Source organism: Hyposmocoma kahamanoa, unplaced genomic scaffold (assembly GCF_003589595.1).
Source record: "Hyposmocoma kahamanoa isolate Upper Pololo Valley unplaced genomic scaffold, ASM358959v1 63, whole genome shotgun sequence".
NCBI classification, from domain to species: domain Eukaryota; kingdom Metazoa; phylum Arthropoda; class Insecta; order Lepidoptera; family Cosmopterigidae; genus Hyposmocoma; species Hyposmocoma kahamanoa.
In genome coordinates this window covers 4,913,997-4,935,114 of record NW_020653851.1, presented here as the reverse complement: position 1 = coordinate 4,935,114, position 21,118 = coordinate 4,913,997, and the positions used below count along the sequence as shown (strand labels likewise).

General features: G+C 34.9%; 1 protein-coding gene across 2 annotated transcripts in view; it reads right to left on the bottom strand.

Annotated features, from left to right (window-relative positions):
• Nucleotides 1-845: 845 nt before the first annotated feature.
• The window catches only part of LOC113229905 (ADP-ribosylation factor 6), a 56,449-nt gene continuing 36,176 nt past the window's right edge, over nt 846-21,118 (bottom strand). Inside the window, exons 2-6 of one of the 2 annotated variants that reach the window (XR_003310448.1) lie at nt 11,901-12,009; nt 7,879-8,034; nt 6,810-6,956; nt 2,294-2,515; nt 846-1,133 (exon numbers count right to left, since the gene is read on the bottom strand). Coding sequence is in view for 1 of the 2 variants with exons in the window: in XM_026463597.1 (XP_026319382.1) it covers nt 2,373-2,515; nt 6,810-6,956; nt 7,879-8,034; nt 11,901-11,982 (528 nt within the window). In the remaining variant the exon portion in view is untranslated. The remainder of the gene's footprint in view (nt 1,134-2,293; nt 2,516-6,809; nt 6,957-7,878; nt 8,035-11,900; nt 12,010-21,118) is intronic. The other variant, XM_026463597.1, reaches the window with a different exon arrangement.

Here is a 21,118-nt window from a genome sequence, read left to right as displayed (position 1 = left end):
TGTCTCTGAATGTGAGTAGTCGGTTAGCTTAATGTTTTCGTGTGATAACTTTAATCAATTAAAAACTCGGTGTCTCGTTCACAATGAATTTCAGTAATATAATAAGTCAAAAAGGGGACTATTTTGAATTGGGCCGCTACTCTCTAAAAACAGAGATATATTTTTGTATTACATCAAGTAAAGGGTCAAACTGAGGCACTGTACTGCAAGTCTGTAGTTTCACCAGAACCATTACCCTTCAAAACCGGAACGCAATAATGCTCATATTACTGCTTGGTGGCAGAACTAGGTATGATGAAACTTTATTTCCGTTTCTTTTTATCTCCTTAACGAATTTCAAATGCATTTTCACAGTTTTAGTACTGAGTATAATCTTATTTTCGTTACTTGTCGAGTACAGTATTGAGTTAAATTTAAAAATTATTGTTTATTTACTACTGTGTAGCAAATTAGTTTTTTAATATATTATAATTTGGGATACACCTACTGTTATTATTTCTAGTTTTGCTTAATTTGAAATTAGATTTGTTATAAAAAGGCTTTTTTATGATTGAGTTTTTCGTTTATGAAATTACAAATGTACCAAGTTATATCATAGATATCTATTAAAGAAACAATCAAGCTACTAACAGACATAAATTTAATTGTCATAGTGCAAGCGTGCGGTTAGCTATAACTCATTTAACTCGTAATAATCTATAGCGTTCGCCCCCGCGTTCATTTGATTACAAAATGCATTTACTCTCAATTTTCTACCTTATTATACAAACTTGGAGGTAAACATTAAATTAATAATAATAATAATAAAAATTATTTTACTCTAAGTAATCAATAATTTCAGTTTGCTTTCGTTTTAAATAACATAAAAAATAATCAAATATCTCAATACAACAAACTTCTAGTTTCTTTTTAATAATTAATTAAATAATGGAATAATTGATTTGTTATGTGACAATAGGTTGTTCACTCGATTTTTGCTAACTAATTATTGTGGAGTCCTTTCGTCTCGGACAGTTTTTTTCCCTGCACCGTACACTGTTCAGTTCAACTGTATTGACACTGGTTCACAATGGAATTACAAGATCCGACGGCACTCGCAGCTTACTTAACTTAAATGGCATCGATATCCTCACCTGGAAAGATTATATACCCAATAAATAATTTGTTATAACGTTTTAAATATATTAAGGCACACACGCACACACTCAACATAGCCCCGCACTAGGGAAACCCTGTGTCGCGGGTGCCATGAACACACACATAGACAACCACAAATTACACCCAAACTCACGGGAGAAATAAATGTAGGTCATACAAATATTTCACCGGCCCGGGAATCGAACCTGGGACCTCTGCGTGGCAGTCCGGCATGGTAACCGTACGGCCATGGAAGCAGTTAAAGATGCATTTATGATATTGAATGAGGTAGACGGAGAATTAGATTACTAAGGATCAAACCCGTAGAGCCCGGAGGATCAAGTTATTAATTTCAAAACATTTGTTTTCGGAATTTTTTATATAATAACAAGAATAAATCTTTATTGAGTCAAGACAATTGCATGGTATCTTGAAATTAAGGAAACAAGGAACATTTTAAAATAACGTTGAATTCTAGAGCCTGTACTAGTTTTAAATAAAACTAATTGATATCAGAATCAAAGATAAAATTTACTGTTAAAATTTGATTTTAATATTTATTATATGACTTGCATTGGTAATACAGAAATTGAATACAAAGTGGAAATTTGAAACGGGTCAGCAAGAGCCTACCTATACCGTCTGTAGCTATACAGGGAAATGATCCTAGAAGGCTGACCATGAAATTTGAAGATATTTCAATTCGCATTTACAGATTTTGAAAGAATAGTAATATTTTTTTAGATCGCTGATATTTCTAGTACTCCTACCTTAGTTGGTTAGTTAGTTTTCTACACCTAATTTCAATTTGCAATTTTTATTGTTTAAATATTATTATCGAGTTAAGTAACCTGAAATATTATTATTTCACAATAATATATTTCAATAATAAAAACTGCCACCGAAATCAGGTAGATAAAAGTAACTTGAAAATGACCCAAGATGCCATGAAAAGTTTCGTAAAAGTTTACTTTTATCTCGCGGATTAATGATTGTGTCATTTCTTCAAAATTCATGGTGAGGTTCTAGGACCGTTTACTTTTGGCGGTTAAGGTTGCCGTCCTTGCTGAACCGCCTTAAATTTCCACCCTGTATAGTCTTTTTAGCATTATTTTTTAGCAAAGCGCATAGTAAAATTACACAAGTATCATTTTACCTGTAGAGAATATAAATATGGTAGCATTTTACCGTGGCAAATGCAGGCGGCTGTGGACGCTTGCCGCCTACTCCGCAGCTCATAATTTGTGGTTGCTCGTAAGCCACGTGAGGCCCTCGTAGAGCCCGTCGCCTGTCGTCGCACACGAGGGTTGCACGTACCAGTTGCGGTCCCTGATGCGCGTCAATCCCAACTTCTCTTGTATTTCGTGTGGTTTCATCGCTGAAGATAATAAGAGCAATATGTTAACTTTAAATTTAAGTAGAAGATATTAAAAAAAATCACGTAAAACCCGTCACGCCTCCTACGGACGCATATACGTGTGTAATGTAACGACTGTGGTAAAACAATTTTTTTTGGAACTTTTTATAAAATAAGTATATATTTTTTATGCATTTTTATAAAAAAAAATTTTGATGATATTTTATAAATTGATATATTTCTTTTTTTTATTTAATTTTTAATGAAAATACAGCTGCGCAGAAACACCGTGTAGCTTTAGAACGCTAAGGTATGAAAATCGTTAGGGAAACTGTGTATCTCTAAATCGTTAGACGTGTATGCATGACGAGTAACAACTTTATCTTATACATATTTTTTGTAACAATACTCCACTATTTGTTATTAGTATTAATACAAAGATCGAACAAACTCAAAAATTCCTGAAAACGAATTATTTATATCACATTTATTTATTTTATTTTATTTAATTCAATGAACAAAGTTTCAACAGCATTCTTATACTTATTTGACAAATGTGTTTAAGCAGTACAAAAGCCAATTACAGAAACTCACTATGTATACAATTTTATTTATGTATTTATTCATGGAAAACCAAAAGCTTCAAACATTGAATAAAAGCAGGAAAAGAAACATACAGCCAATGACAGGTTTTCACCTATAGTTTCATACAAATCAAACACGAGCATTAAACAAAAGAACAATAAACAATATTTCTTATACAACATGCACTTACATAAAACCCAACACCTGCGCTAATCATAGATTATTCAATCAAATTAAATAGAATATCCGTGAGTTTGCGCTTTAGCGCATCATAATAGCTGTAGAGATCTTTGTAAAAGAATTCGTTCTGGAAAATACTGCTGCCAAGCAGTAATGTGAGCATTACTACGTTCCAGTTTAGAAGGGTAAGGGTGCTGGTGAAATTACAGGTACATGGGACTTCTCAACTTATGTTTCAGGGTGACGGGCACAGTGGCAGTGCCCATTAAGATCTTTGCGACTTAAAGCTCTTAGTGGCACTGCTACTGTTATAGATAGGCGTGTCGCTTACCACCAGACGCGCAACTTGTTTGTCCTGTCATTTAGTATTATAAAAAAAAAGAAAATAAACATTACAATTGAATATATCAACATCCAGGTCACGATTGCTCAGCACACTATCCAAGCCCTTGCTAGCTCTACATAGAAAACTATTTTGTCTATAATTAATCTCCCCATCGGAACTGCTATAGGGTGATAGTGTCTCATAGAACGCCTAGGTACATTAAACGAAATCACCAACATAGAACATAAATCCTGAATCGAACTCCATAAGCAACTTTTTGTTGCCAAAGTTGTAAGTTATGTCGTCTTGTGATAAAGGGGACGAAGTAACCTGTGGGACGCTGGAGGGGACCGGTCCCTTCTGTCAATATCGCAACCCCAATAATAAAGCGACGAAATTCTTAACTTAATATTTTCGGGAAACTGATGAAATAGATTTAAAAAATAACGTATTAGATAAAACTTATATCGATGACATTCTAGAACAGCGGCCTATCTCAAAATGAACAAAATTCATCGGGACACATCTAACGTCAAAAGCTGATGAATTGTACACCGGTCCACGTTCTCACTTGTTTAATTTAATCAATAAAAAACTTGGTGTTTTTGACAACAAAATTTTAGCACATTCTGAATAGTCTGAATAGTTGTAGTTATAGAGGTGTAGTAGAGCCAAAATAGCTCATATAGTCTTACTAAACAGCTGCATAGTAAGACTATTTTGGCTTGCGCCACTTTTAGCGGCAGTAAAGCTCGTTGCGAGAGTTCGTCCAGGGAAGTACTGCCACCTTACCTATTTCTGCCGACAAGTATTACTCCGTTCCGGTTTTCAAGGTTAAGGGTCGCCAGCACCCTTAACCATTGAAATTAAAGGTACGTGGGACTTGTCAACTTATATCTCAGGGTGACGGGCGCAGTGGCAGTGCCCCTCAGATCTTTGCGATTTACAGATCTGAGTGGCATTGCAACTGTTATGGACAAGCGTGTAGCTTACGATCAGGCGCACGACTCGTTCGTCCCGTCACTGGACATTATTTAAAAAAAATGTATGTCGTTTTACATACCAAGTAGTATTCTGACGTCTGACGACGTCAATGGCACGATGGTTTGCATTGCGAGAGGATTGAGTTCGATTCGCTGTAGGATTAATTAGGAAAATAAACTTTTCCATATTTTACTTTTCCATCCATAATTCCTTGGTTCTGTTCTGGTTGGGTGTTCTAGGTAGTGCTCAGAGTATAGGGAATTGACTTAGTTTGAGACTAGTAGGGCTAACACAACAGGGTGCGCCTTAGAGCGCGTTCCCATTATATCGTAATGTTTTATTTATCGTTGGACTGTCACGTCTACCCTGTTCCCATATCACGACTATCTGTCATGACCATGACTACGTCATGGACGTTAATTTTATCGTTGAAGGACGTGTCTAGCTGTTCCCACGAGTTCGTGTAGACAATTTGTCAGTTCACGGCAGCCGCCTTGTCATTTGTACGACAGAATCGTTTGAAGCTCCGATTGTCTGTCGCCACACTTTATATCGTGACAATTTATTTAACGTCAGACGACTGTCGTTCAAGTTCTTCCCATTGTCACGACAGTCTGTCGTTGTAACGTCAAAAAAGTCGTGAACGACAGTTAATCGTGTTGTTCTATGTATGAACAACTTCATTTAAATATACAAGATATGACACTTTAAACTGCACGACTATGTGTCGTCACGACATAATGGGAACGCGTCTTGAACATGAGAGCGACATAAAGCGCGAGATACAGCTATTCTCGAATAGAATACAGCTCTACAATTAAATTACTAGAAGTGGCGTCTAGCACATTATTACATTCATTATTATTCATTTAGTTATATTTGCACTATCCAAATAACATATTTGTCTGGTGACACGTACGTTATCGTTTATAAATATATATATTTTTAAGTTTCTTCAAGTGTTTATTATTGAGGGTGCCACATGTCGGAAATCACGGGAGGGGAACACTCACTGTGTCGGTTAAAATCAGGGTCCATATGAGTCAAACGTTATAGGAGTTTTACTTCGTGCAAAATTGAGCACGAAGTACGATAAAAAAAAATATTTTGTTTTTGTCAAGTCTACCTTAAAGGCATGAAATTTGTGTTCAATTATCCACGCTTTGACACGCCTGTAACGGAATTTTTAACCGACTTCAAAAAAGGAGTTGGTTCTCAATTCGACTGCACGTTGTTTTTTTAATGTACATTACGCAATAACTCCAGCATTTGTGAACCGATTTTGATGATTCTTTTTTTCTTGGAAAGAGGGTACCTCAGTTGTGGTCCCTTTAAATTTGAAGAAAATATTCCACCTCTAAGGGTGGGAAACTAGGGGATGAATGACTTTTGAGGTCGGCCGTTTTACCACTATGTACTGATTTTTTCGGTTGCGTGTCAGAACCATACTATAAATTCATTGATAATATTGTATGTTATAGTCATAGAAAGCCAAGTATTCTATGTATAGACTAGGTTTTGTTTCAGCAACTTCCACGCCTACTTATGAATATTGTAGACTCATAATATTTGAAGGCAATCGAGTAAAGGTAGCCACTTCGGTTAAACAATCTATGACAGCAGCGGCATTTTAAACCATTGATGTTTTTATTATCTAGATCTAAATGTATTTAAACTTTTCCAACTTTTCAATGCACACAAGGACATACCCAAAGTGCTATAACGTCGCCTTACTTTCTCAAAGTCGTATCTTAAAACACAAAGTTACTGAAATACAAAAAATGGATTGTATATACGCTGTATATATAGTATTGCAGGCTGATTTCACATTACATTTCCTTCGTGTTCACACACTGGCTTTTCCATAGGTATTCTTAAATAACACCCTTGATAAGAAATTTAAAATAAATAGAAAGTTTTGCCATATTCTGAATAATCACTCTTTATAAGATACGAGTTTGAGAAAGTAAGCCATCGATAAGGTATAATACTACAGTAGGTAATACAAAAATTCAATTTGGAATAGACATTCAGTTTCATTAAATAGAAAATACACCGGACACGTTCTTAAGAGCAAATACCGAGACGAATTGTGCGCATTCGGTCAGAGCATATCCGATGTTGTACAATTTAACATTCGATGACGTCAGGCAATGATATTGACTGACTACTCAATGAAAAGCGCATTTATGTTAGGGGAGTAAGTTTTATATTATTTTGAGATAAGAAATTTGAGTGTACCGTCTGGCAAGTCCTGCTTGTTGGCGAAGATGAGTATGATAGCGTCGCGCATCTCCCGATCGTTGATAATCCGATGCAGCTCCTGGCGAGCCTCGTCGATGCGATCTCTGTCCGCGCAGTCGACAACAAATATGAGGCCTTGGGTGCCTGAAAGCAATTGGTAGTGAAGAAGTTGAAAATGTGTCAATAATTCCCATAAATAACAGACCACCTTCTGTAGTCTCTAATAATAATAAAAACGGTTTGTTTCCTCGACATCGAGTGACCTACATGAGTAATTAGGCACAACGTCCACTCAGAAATAATCTGACGCGGACATACTAGGTAGCACTTTAAGGGTCACTTCCTCAAACGCTCAGGATTGCAGAAGATAAGACCAGCCAGTCGCGATTGGTGGTCAGATTTGTGCCGGTACTTTATTTAGGTAAGTAATTCGTTAACGTTGTTGGGAACGAGCGTTAATGATGTTGGACATCGCAGTACACTAATATTTTCTTAAGGTCGATATCGAGTCTACAGAATATTGCAAAAAAATACACTTGGAAATTTCATAGCATAGCGCTACTTTCGAACAGCAAGGAACGTTCGCTGATTACGAATTTCTTTTCTTGTTTCCCATATAAAACACATAAGCTAATTAGATTTTATTTTGTAACAAGGGAAAATCGTTCGGTATCATGGTCAAATTCTTCTCGTTAAAATGTCAGACTTATTTTTTTACAGTCTGTATAAATATTTCTTCGAAAGAAAGATAATTTGCGCATACTATTACCGAGCCAATCGCGTGGAAATTGCACGATTATGACAAAGAAAATAAATAACAAGCTTTATAAAGATGTTGGTCGAATCACAAATTACCTAGAGATGTCGTATTATGTAAATACTTACCTATAAAGGGAGGATTACTACTATTACATTCAAGATAAACCGGTTTTATGTCATTGTACATACGGGCAATATTTATTATTGTAAACTAAAATGATGGTGTTTAAGCAGGTAATATTACCTATATGAGTAGGTACCCTCAAAAATAAAGTATCACGATATTATATAAAAAAATCTTAATTACCTGTGTAGTAATGCCTCCATAGTGGTCGTATTTTGTCCTGTCCCCCAACGTCCCAGACGTTGAATTTGACGTTTTTATACGTGACGGTCTCTACGTTGAAGCCCACTGTCGGTATCGTTGTGACTGACTGACCTAATTTTAACTTATATAAAATAGCTGACACGCTTTTGGTTAAGGAAAAAAATATTACACTCCACAAATCAAATTTGAATGACAGACAGTACATTTTTCAACAAAGTGCTTTTTATGTTGTCTTATCTGTAACCCAGTGTACGGACTAATCACTATCATAACCAAGTTAATTAATTGGATGAACGTTATTATGAAAACATATACATATATTATTATTGTCGAATCTACGTAAAACTTATTTGTAATGAAACTAGCTGCCGCCAAGCACAAATGATTACTGTGTTCCGGTTTTGAAGGGCAAGGGTGCTGGTGAAATTACATGTTCATGGGACTTGTCAACTTATGTGTCAGGCTCAGACTGACGGGCGCAGTGGCAGTAACCCTCAGATATTTTTAAAACTCTGAGTGATATCGCAACTGTCATGGATAGAAGTGTCGTTTACTACCAGGCGCACGACTTGTACAACCTGTCGCTTGATATGATTAAAAAAAACTTCGAAGAGTGCTGCCATAATAACAAAAACGTTTGTTCTATTAAAGTACGACAAAAAATACGCTTCAATTTCTTAAGTTCAGGGTTTTCTTAATGTACAGTTATTTCAAATGACACGCGACAGGCTGAACTTCAGAGTACCATTCGACTAAGCCGGTTCACGAAATTAGACTACAACAAATTTTGCACCAGAAATATGTGTCAGTTCGCGGGTAAAGGTACATTATGGTAAATCTTCGAGATACATGCACTTTTGGTGTATGTACTGTATACTTATTCTCATTTATTGAAAACCCTAAGCAAGAAAAGAGTAATTCCTTTAAAATTCCGCCAGGTACTTCTATCTATGCAAGGATTGAACAGTTTCATTTCAAAGTTTTATCAGTAAGTGGGTCAAAATACATTACGGTTACTTTTATTAAAAATAATGTCATTAAAAATTAAAACATAGTAGTGAGTATATACTTTTTTTGAAGTATATACTCACTACACATTCACTTTAGAACAATTAATACCTCTTAAAATTCCGTTATAATTTAATTTTATCTGTAAGTAGATCTCCACACCTACTAGTGTCTCATTAGAGACGCGCAATAGTTTTATTTTAAATTGTGTCAGTCCATAGGTAAAGGTACATAACGCGGTTAATTTATTTAAAAATTACTGTAGTAGATGTAGTAGACTAAACATGCGTTCTATAATGCATGTTATTAAAAATCCAAAAATACCTTTTTTTTTTTTCAGTATATACCCAATACTTTCATTTTTTAAAGAAACTCGACTTGCTCTTGACCACTATCTAGACCTGGAGTAAAGATAGAATCTACGAAGGAACAAGCTCGCCCAGAAGATGCCTATTCAGTCGCATCTTAAAAATATTCGGTTTGTATATTTTCGGAAACACAGAAGCAGGCAGAGAATTCCATTCTCGGACTGTGCCCATCATAAAAGATGACGAAAAGTGCTTAGTCAATTCTTTAATACACATTCTCTTTAGTGCAAGAATTAATCCCTCTTAAAATTTTGCCATTATTTACACTTATCTATACGTGGATGTATACGTCTCTAGTACTACAATCATGGGTTTCATTTTAGAATGTATCAATCTGCGGGTGAAGGTACATTATTGGGTTTCTTTTTATTTACATGTACTTCTAAAATACGTACCCGATACACATTCACTTTAGTGCAAGAATTAATTCCTCCTAAAATTCCGTCATTAGGCAATTTTATTTGTAAGTATAGGTAGGTACACATCTGAAAGTGTCCGTACAAGTACAGACACATAATTCATTTTCAATTACTTTATGTTTTATTTTCTTGCTACAATATCTACTCTAAAATAATTATAGTTTTCTCTTGTCAATTATTAATGTTAATCGGAATAACATGACATTTTATGGAACTGAATGCAACGTGAAATGCGCTCGTAATCACAGAGCGTGAAATTGTTGGACTCGTATACTGTTGTTATATTTTAGATATTTCCAATGCAGCGATGTTTTCTTTGCCTAATGCAGCCGTACTCAACAGAGCTGCATGAGCTGCATGTGACTCGCCAAACTTATATCTTACACAAAACCTAATTTATTTTATGATACCACGCAATACGACTATCCATAGCAGTTGCAGTGCTACTCAGAGCATTAAATCGCAAAAATCTTAGGGGCACTGCCACTATGCCCGTCATTCGAGACGTTAGTTGACAAGTCTCATGTGCCTGTAATTCCACCAGCACCCTTACCCTTCCAAACAGGAACGTAGTAATGGTCATATTACTGCTTGGCAATATGCTAGCATAGCAACAAACCAGCTTCTCACAACTCAATGTTCACTCACAATTAAAATGTGCGGACATCACCAGCAACCTATTATTCTTCCTACACCTATATGGGAAAATAGAGAGAGCGCTGCCAATTGCACCCCAGACAGCTCACACAAGCCTTTTGAGAACCGGATGAAGTATGTCAAATAGACTGATTTCTGACCTAAGTCAGTACCTACCTGAGAAGGTCCCTGTGCTTGCATAGGCTATATATAGTGCCCTTCTCGTATACCTTAAGAGTCGGTAGGGAGGGTCACTATAATCAAAACTTGCTGAGTACCGAAAGATAAGAGTTAAGGCGTAGTCTGCTAACTTAAACCCTCTCTTTTTGGAGATTTCACACATATTCCAAGGGTATTTGTGAACCTTCTTTAACGTGCTTCTTTCATTGCGATTTTTCTCTTCACCATCAGCGAAATATTGCTACTAAACATTGACAAATATACGTATTGGCGCATTTACACCAAGTCGTCGAAGGCGACAAGCTACCCGTGAATATACCCGTAATAGTGACACCCGTAATAGTGAGTCGTCTGACGACGGTAGTTTGCAGCTGAAGTCGACCGAAAGCGACTGGATGCCGAAGGTCGGCAGACGACCCGGTGTAAATGCGCCATAATTTAGTCTCAGGGATCCGAACATTGAGAAGCAACCGTTTTCCAACTAAGCTACCCCCGCCTCCACCACCAATACCCTACAAAATACGGTTTTATCCTTTCCTAAAATAATCTAACTGAATATTAAAAAAAGATATGAGAAAGGTACGAACGCAGAATATATGAATATGTTAATTCGGTACCTTCACACCTGCTACCGGAGTATTTCATAACAAATAAAATATTTGTACCATTTTTACTTGCGTATGGTGTTTTGACTTTTAAAATAATGAATACTACAAAAAATCTTATGGAATTCTCATTCTTCATAAAAGGTTTTTCGATTCGACGCTTATAAGGTTTATGCGTTAGAGTTTAAGCCCTATTCATTTGGAAATACACTATCTGCTTAATTTTCTTAAGTTCATGCATGGGTATTATTTCGCGTTGAACTTAAAGACTAATTTTAGACCTTTCGGTGACTAGTCTATAATAATTGTGCACCAGAGCGCAAAAACTATAAATAAATAATGGCCCCAACCTCGCATTCGGAAGTATCAAATTTTATTTTGAATAAAATACAGAGCTTTCTATTGGTTAAAACAATCAAGTGACAACATTGGGACGGTATACGATTAATCAACTTGCTTATTTTTAACTAATTCAAATAATGTGTCTTCAAAATTGGAACGTGAAACGTGGAACTTCAAAACTGGAGCATTATTGCTTGGCGGCAGAAACATGGCGTACTTGTCTGGACAAATTGTTTTGTAAGAAGCTCTACCGCTACTCTAGAAAGCCACTGATTTGTATCAGACCCCGGTTAAAGATACCTTATGATCTGTTTTCAGTTCCATATACTTTTAGAGTATGTAAGTATGCAATATATATTCATTTAGTGAAAGAATTACCTCCCTTCAAATTCCGCCACAAGGTGGATCGACACTGGTGGATGTGTTTTGATAGTAAAGGATACTAGTTTTGCCAGCTGCGTCGAGCCCCAGCATTAATATCCGCATCTCCTTGTTGCCGAAAATTTTCGATAGCAATTTCCCCATTATGCCGAGCTCGCCTCAACCGTGCAACTGTAATAGAAGAAATGGAAATAAAATATAATACAATTTGACAAAAAGGTTTATATTTTCTTAATTTTATTATTAATTGCACCACGAACCAAATTTCATGTTACGTTGTATACTTTTAAAAAACGATGAAACGTTAACGTTGTTTACTTTTAAAAAACAATGTAAGCAATGGCTCCTATCTGTACAAAAATCCTGGTCCCCAAATAAAACTCCCAGATGCACAAAATTTTGTGCATATTTTTATACATTTGTATAAAAAAAAATTACACAGACTGCCATCAAATTTTAACTTATTGCTAGTTATTCCTTAAAGGTAGGTTATTATTTGGTGTACGCTCCGCATAATAGCTTAGTGCAGCAAGCGAACAGCTAAGTAGCTAGCTACAGGTGAAAACTGAAAATCAGCAGTGCCGAGTCTTTAACCTTTTTGTCCACATCATTCAATAGCTTTTTTTTATTCGTGTTTCTTATGCTTTGAAGAAATAAATGCCTTTTTATTATTATTTACACATTTGTACACAATGTAGTACATTTTGATTTTCCTATAAAATAATAATAACATCAAATTTACGACATTAGCAATTCCAGGTACACCTCACTTAGCAAATTATAATTTTGGCTAACAGGAAAATTTATCGAAACATTATTTTATTCACTCGGTCAATATCGACCATGGGCCTGTTACGTTGATTTGTTCAGGATCCAGACAAAAATATTTCATTTCTACTTGTTTTATTAAACTATAATATAGTATGACGTAATTTACCAAAATGTTAAGAAAGTGGAATTTGCTTCTTTAAAAAAAATTCTTAGTAATGGGTACATTCATGGATATTTCTCTACCAAAGTTCCAATTACGTCATTGAAGTCAGCCCTATATTAAGCAAATATAAAATTTATTGGATTTACCACGATTGTTGTTGGTTTAGAATAAATTACCTTGTTTAAAACTTTTCCTTCCCTAAACTATCAAGGCAAGTTTCGAAGTACGACAGTCGTAAGCAAGATTTGCGTAAGTTATTTAATTAAACTTCTTCACTTGAACACATTTCTTCTTGAACTTCTAATCAACTTCAAGTGACGGAGTATTAGAGACTCATGATTAACATATATATGTATATGTACATTATTGAAGTTAGGAGTCTTGGAATTGGAAATTTACTTTCTCGTGTAACCTTAAGTACAGTGGTTCAGATTACTAAGGCCTTTAGATCCCCTCAAGTTACACTACTCATTACGTCACGTCTATTCTATAGCTTCTGAAGGCTTGGATTACAAAAAAATTCATAAAATTGACCCTTTACGCTCTTTTAGCTCTTTCTACCTTTTTATGTATTAAAATAGTTATTGTAAATGATGACAGTAAGCAAATAACTATTTACAATAAACAATTTTCTAGAGCTTTTTATGTTACGATGAATTTTGTATCACAATTAATGAACAGTAGTGTTTAACCATTTTGACCAACTCAAATACAGGAAATGAAACTATTTTTTCGGATCCAAATAGCGTATATTTGTTTATAGGTACGTACAAACCAACGTTTCGGGCCTTTTACAGGTCATGGCTAAGTCTGGCGTTTTAGATCCGAAAAACAATGTCTTTTCCTATGTGTAAAAATCGTGAAAAACTAAGAACTTAATTCCAATATATTAGCAAATAATCTATGACTCAATGTTACTTCTCAGCATTACCATGTACATTCCACTGTATACACGAGAATTTAAAATAATACATACCCTTAAAAAATATGTTGCTATGCGTCATAACCTAGCATAGTCTATCTCCTCAAGGGTCCGATCTAAAAGCGATATTTTTTTAACCATGATATTTCAAGCTATGTTGTTAAACATTGAAAAAACATTCCGGAATTATAAAAAGTTTGAAAAGGGTCCATACAATTTGCGCATGATAATAAATTCGCATAATTTTTCGTGACTCATTATGCGAAGTTTATTATTATGCAAAATTATTATGTCGCGTTATATAGAGCCATATGAAAGACGGTACCTATCCAATGTTCCAGTTAAATAGACATGCAGGACATTATGCATAATATTATTAAGTAACAGTATTTAATTCATTATGTAATAATTATTACATACGAACTTGTTATTATTCAGTAAGTCTGAAAAGTAACGAAAATTGTCGAAGCTTATGCGTTTGGCGTGATGTCATCTTCAGTACTTGTGATATCGGAAGCCGTTTATCATACTCCGCTGACAATGTGGGCTCTACTGATAGCCGCTTCAGTTTTTTTAATGTAAAAATAATAAAAAGCTTTGTATAACCAGTAACAAAAAACTGAACGTTCTATGCAAATGGAAACAAGTCTAGGTGTAACGTTTCTGCGCTCGCGTCTGTACTTATTGATCTTTTGGCTTATTGGCTTATATTCTGGCGATAAAGACACTTTAATGCCAATGCCTGACAAAGACGACGAGACTGTGTTGTATTGTATTAAGTACATTATTACGTGATTATATAGTAGTGATGCAACAGACCTTTGCTTCTGCTTCCGCAACTGCGGAAGTTCGGCACGCATTTCCACATCTGTTTCCGTTGCTGTTTCCACAACTTTTATAACGGCACTTTAATCGGAAGTATACAATGTACGCGATGCATCAGGCGCTAGTGGATTACTTGGCAGTGGAGCGCGCGTTTTTTAGTAGTTTTGTGTTGTGTAATAATTACACTTAAATTATGAAACCTAAAACAAGCCTACTGAGTACTATTTTATTGAGTTCTTTACAGTATTTACGATTCCGCATCCATTTTCACTAAAATTTACTATTAACGTCTGTTTCCGTTAAAACACTTCCGTTGCATCACTATTATATTGTACAAAAACCAGTAAACCAGTAAAGTATTTTAGACGCTCGCTCGCTTTCCCATGGCCTAAAAGGTTAATTTTAAATAGGCAATTGCAGTTGACCGGAGTTAGGGACTCAAGAACAATACGATGTTATTATTATTATTAAGAAAGCCGCGCTTCTTAGAATAATTTAGACCTTTTCTTATAATATGTAAGGTAAATTGAATTCCCAACAACTAGCAATTACCACTCACATTCAACTCATATCATACCGCTGTTAAATTTATAATTCGATCGATTTAGAACTGCTTCAACGTTAAAGCAATCACCTTATTTTAATTTACTGCAAACAAGAAATTAAAACGAATTGGCTATGGTAACTTTAAAGGCTAGAAAGTAAAGAGAAAGTAACAAGATTCACCTTGAGTTCTGGTGAAGGCGATGAGTAAAAGCCATAAACACATCAGCCTATAAAACTAGCCTAGGCAACTCTCGAGTTGTGTACAAGGTGTTACAATAATAATCGCCAAGCAGCACGTTTCTTCAGCTGATTGTAAATATCATGTCTTAATTATAATTTAATTTATAAAAAATAGTTTTGTGGAATTACATCTATTTGCCAAGTTTTATTGAATTCAGTTAACGGAAAGTTGGTGAATTCAATAAACCGATTTCAGCCCCTGATTTGACCCCTTCTAAGATGGAGTATATTTTTTAAATTTGAATGGAAACTACTAGTGAAGTACCCCCTTTCCAACAAAAAAAAAAGAATAATCGAAATCGATTCACAAATGTCAGAGTAACAGACGAATTGAGAACCTCCTTTTTTGAAGTCGGTTAAAAAACAATGCGAACATACTATAAATCATTAATATTGTATTGTCGGATTGTTAAAATTTTATAGTACAATGTCAAGGAAGAATATATTATGATAGTCACTATGTATATTGTCGATTCCCTACTGAAGCGCAACTTCCTTAATAATAATTAGGTAGCCTATAGTCCCACTGCTGGACACAGGTCTCCCCTCTGACAATGAGAGGGCTTGGGTTGTAATTCCCACATGGGCCCAATGCGCACTGGTCACTTCAGACACATCATTAAATTGCTTTGCAGATGTGTGCACGTATCCTCACGATGTTGTCCTTCACAGTAAAGCTCATGGTAAATTTGAAATTAAATTTCGCACACAAATTACGAACAGAGATTCACGCCCGGATTCGAACCCACGACCCTCTCTCTACTTGAGAGGAGGTAGGTCAAATCAGTAGCCTACCACAGCTTTCTTATCTTTCTTTTTTCACGGTCCGCGCAAAATTAGACCATTCAGTGTTCTTCTCATATACTTAACATGGTGCCCTTTAACCTGAATTATCTCCGGTCACAGGTCAAAATTTATACTGTGGGCTTCGGTGAGACCGATAGAATTGTATTTTTTGTGCTAGTTTCAAATGTCATGTATGTAGGTTGAGGAAAAACAAACTGACTCACTCAATTCAGTTCATAAAACGTGTAATTTAAGTGGATGCCTAGAAAGCTTCACTCGCTAGCTGCGCGTTGATAATTACGTTACTATGCTACAACAAAAAATTTCATACCAAATATCGTCAAAATAATAAAAAAAATACAAATTCTTGAAAACAATTTCCTCGCCACTAATTCTATATTATTCACATTTCTGCTGGTGATTGTACTCACGGAATTAATAGGGGTTAAATATGAAATTGCCGATTTATCGTAATAATATAAATATATCGTAATAAAAAACTGATAATCTGACGTAGGTGCACCCGTCATATTGACTGTCGGGTGTACCTTAGATATTGGTATAACTTCATTCTGATGGATGTACAAACAGAAGTACTAAATAGTACAATTTAAGTACATTTTTTTATGTCAAATTTGTCAGGATCCGTTAAGGTACACCCGTCATTCTGAGCCTCTCGTTAAAATGACCTTCCAATTAGATGGCAGTAATGTATAGACATCGATGGTAAATGCTTTGATTAAACAAATATATTTTATTTTACAAAAAAAAATATATTTTAATTTTTGAGTAGGTACCTACGAAACGGCAATTGCATACTTTAACCCCGAATACATTATTTTTTTATAATTAAACATTTTGGATAATTAATTAACGAAATAAAAGAAAAAAAGCCTTACATACGAAATGTGCGTAATTAATCCACTTGTTGTACGCGATCTACAAGAGAAAGGGTAAGAGAATTAATTTTATTGTTTCACGAGTACAATGAACAGTTGAAATATTGTCGGGTGTATTGTTACTTAACGTTACAAAGTAATTATAATTAATTTTTATTATTAATTGAATTATAATTTATTCTATGCATAGTTTTTTTTTTTCAATAAAACCAGTTCTAAAACGCCTTTCCATAGCGCGTTTAAAAAAAAATGGCGCTGGTGTTTTAGTATCAGAGGCCAAGATCCACTTCGGGTTGCTAATATGTATTATATTTATAGATAAATCACACTGTCGGTTATTGACAGGGGTTCCGTTCAGCATACATTTACAAGGGTATTATGCAGAGAACGTATATAATTCAAATAAGGTGGAAGGTAGTTGTTTCTGGCTGGGTTGACATGTATGTTAATCTCCGCAATAAAGTTAGATCGAAAATATGCCTGAATATAAGGCTATATGTACATAGAACAATTTGTGGCCCTTTAGTTAAGGAGAAAATTCCGGTCACAGTCTACGACACTTGCAATAGAGATTTATACTTATTGTCAAATAAAATTTTGATTGACCTCAATCTTGTAATGACTATTCGTCATTGTGACGTATTTACCTTATCATAATATACTGCATCTAATCATGAATAAATACTTTTTCATTATCAAACTTGAACACTAAGGCTAGGTTCAGATGACACTTGCCGCGGCTCGACGCGCGTTGGACGTTCAGGTTTTTTACCAAAACCTTTCAAAAAACAATCTTATTGCAATTCATTCTTATAGTAAATTACTCATATTCGTACCATGACAATTCTATCAACCAAGTAATGTATTATTGCTAAAGTGCCTGAATGAACGAATGATTTCCAAATATTGTCTATTCCTTACTAAAAACAGGAAAGAAATAACGCTATATGATCTGTATAATGCAATCTCTTTCTTTTTTGATGTTCCGAATCGTTCTATCGAAGTATAATGTTAAAATACTTAATATTATTTACATTCAAAAAATTTTAACTGTCAAAGAAGGAAAAGTATGTAATAATGAAATGTATTAAAATACGTATATATATACGTTGTTTTCAATTATTTTTCCGCATTTTCATGAAGAAATGAAGAAATAAAACAAAGAAAACAAGCTGAGTCTTGACTGTCACGTTGTGAATTCGGAATTATAGTCTAGTGTCCACTGTGTCGCCAAGGAGCCTATAGATGTCGCTTAAAATTTTTGTTATCTGAAGCTAGCCTTATCACCGCCCTAACAATCGCCTACCAACTTCTTTATAAATCAGAACGTTTCGAGTTTCCAACCGAAGGTTAAAAATTATTTCAGATTTATGTCATCAGTGTAAAAAAAATACGCGTGAAATTCCATGACTGCTGCATACATGACTTCCCTTGTGAAATATATTTCCTGACGACCAATTTCCCTGTGAAACATTGTCCCTATGGAATATTTAGTGCCGTCACTTATATACATATTATATATTTATATATTATTAATATATATATATATAATTATTATGTCTCCTCTCATGCGAGGGTTTAGGCCATAGCTCGCCATGCTAGTCCAATGCGGGTTGGGGACTTCATTGTGAACCTTCTTCGACATGCAGATTTCAACACGCGAGTTGAATCCTGGCGTCCTTCAATATCGTGGTGAATACCGTTTACTTTTGTTTATCTAATGCACCCAGGTGATTTAAGTTTACTAGAAGTGTACTTAATGCACCTAGGTGAACTAATTCAGGTGAATTAAGTTAACGTACCCAATTAAAAGAGGTTGTCTAAATAAATGAATAAAATATGTAATTAAACAAATAAGTACATAGCATATTAACAAACTATCTAAGTAGGATACGAGCCAAAAAACAGGTCGCGCAGCTTCCCACGGAGTCTCGAAAATTCCCGCAACTACCGTCTCATATCTAATTCGTACGTCACACAATGAACATAAAGTTCATTATGCTATGTACATTTCGTTACAAAAAAATCGCTGTCCTTTGCACGGCCAATGTAATTGAGCTTTAGTGGATAGTAGTTTTACAAGGGAAGTTTTCGACATGAATCATCGTGGGTAAAGTCGCCCCGTGTAAAGCCCCTCGATTACTTCGTAATCCTATCTATCAAGACAACTGACATAACACATTAAACGGGCAATGAAGCCCTCCATTAACCAGCGCACATGTGCATGTAATCACGAATCGTAATGTGATAAGATACAGACAACGATAAGAACGAACTTGAACGTGGCCTTCGCGTGATAGCAAGTTTGTTCTTCTTTTTTTGTATGTTATTTCTTGGAAATATACGGTTTGGTATCAGGTGTGGCGATTACATACAAAATAAAACATAATAAAAGCTAAAGCATGCTGACATTTTGCTTCTCTGCAACCCACAAAATTTTCTCTACAACTACAACCCAAAAACTATACTGTTACTTTTTAGGCGTAGTCATTTGTTTTTTTTTTTTCGATTGTCTGTCTATAAATGTGACAAATCGTCGATCATTAAATAATGAAATCGTCAAGACTTTAATGTGAAATTTTTGCGTAAACGCCCATTATTTTAATGCTCCGTCAAAGTTACAAATGATACAATGGAAATGGAACAATTTTTTCGGAACTAAATCGCGTATATTGGACTTTTCAATCAAACCAACATTTCGGGCTCTTTACACATATTTGTCTAAAAAAATCAAATTTACCATTATATGTTTTCATATCTAATGTAAGAACTCGATAAGAAATCAAATCTATTTCACGCTTCTATAAATAACAAATTAATGACTCTAGTCGTTGAACTGATATTTATGCAGGTTATATTTTATTACATATAGTTTATGGTATACTAAACTTAGCATCGTTCTTTTAGCAATTGTCATAACATTTCTAGCATTCTATAATCGGATGTGAAATAATACAAAACACTATAATAACATTATGAATATAACATTATAAGGATATAAGTTCATTGTATCATTAACAGTGGGCAGAACTGCCCACCTGGGCAGCCAACGACGATGGTGCCCTAGATATGATGTATATATATCTAGATATAGATATATATACATCATAGATATGATGTTATACACATCGTACAAAAAGAAGGTGGATAAATGTGGCCCTTTTACTGATTTTCTTGTTTCACGGTTGAACATTAACGGCAACTTTGTTGTAGCAACATTTGAAAGTTCTATGAGAGATGGCTAAGTATACTTAGCACTTCTTTTTGTGAAAGATGAGCGAGAGAAGAAGAATGATTCAAATTGTAAAATGCTTCAAATGGAACCAGGAAATCGAATGATAACAAAGTACTAAAAAAACCGACATCAAAAGTTCGTGGAATTACATCTATTTACCAAGTTTTGTTGAAATCAGTTACCGGAAAGTGCGCGAAACCGGATTCTTCCCCTAATTTGCCACTATTCGAGGTGGGATATTAACTTAAATGGGACCACTACTGAAATACCCTCTTTCCAACAAAAAATAATCATCAAAATCGATTCACAAATTTATCGCGTTATCACGAGTTATCGCGTAACACACATACAAAAAAAATTGAGAACCTCCATCTTTTTTTGAAGACAGTTAAAAAGGTGGAATGACGATGAAGGTAATGCTTGGAAGTGTAATGTTTCCCCTTCTTTTACTAGCAGACAGGCACGGCTTGACAAAACATATTTTAGGAAATGAAAATATTTTTCCGGATTTAAATCGCGATTTTTTTTCAAACAAACCGATGTTTCGGGCCCTTTACAGGTCCCATGGTCACGGTTGACTGAGGTGGTACAGTCTTCAACCAGTTATGTCTAATATTGATGCAAACCACCCTATTTTTTCACTATAGTTGCAATAGTTATTAAATAAACATCTTATTTTTATCGAGTTCTTAGGTTTTCGCGATTGTTATACATAGATGTATAACTATCTTATTTTTAATTTTACAAAGAAAACATTCCAATTTACGCTACATTAAGTAGCGTTTTTAATTACACGCGATTTAAATCCGGAAAAATAGTTTCATTTCCTATGTGTAACAATCGCGAAAACATATTTTTCTTATTTTTGTATTGCCTTATCCTATATTGTATTC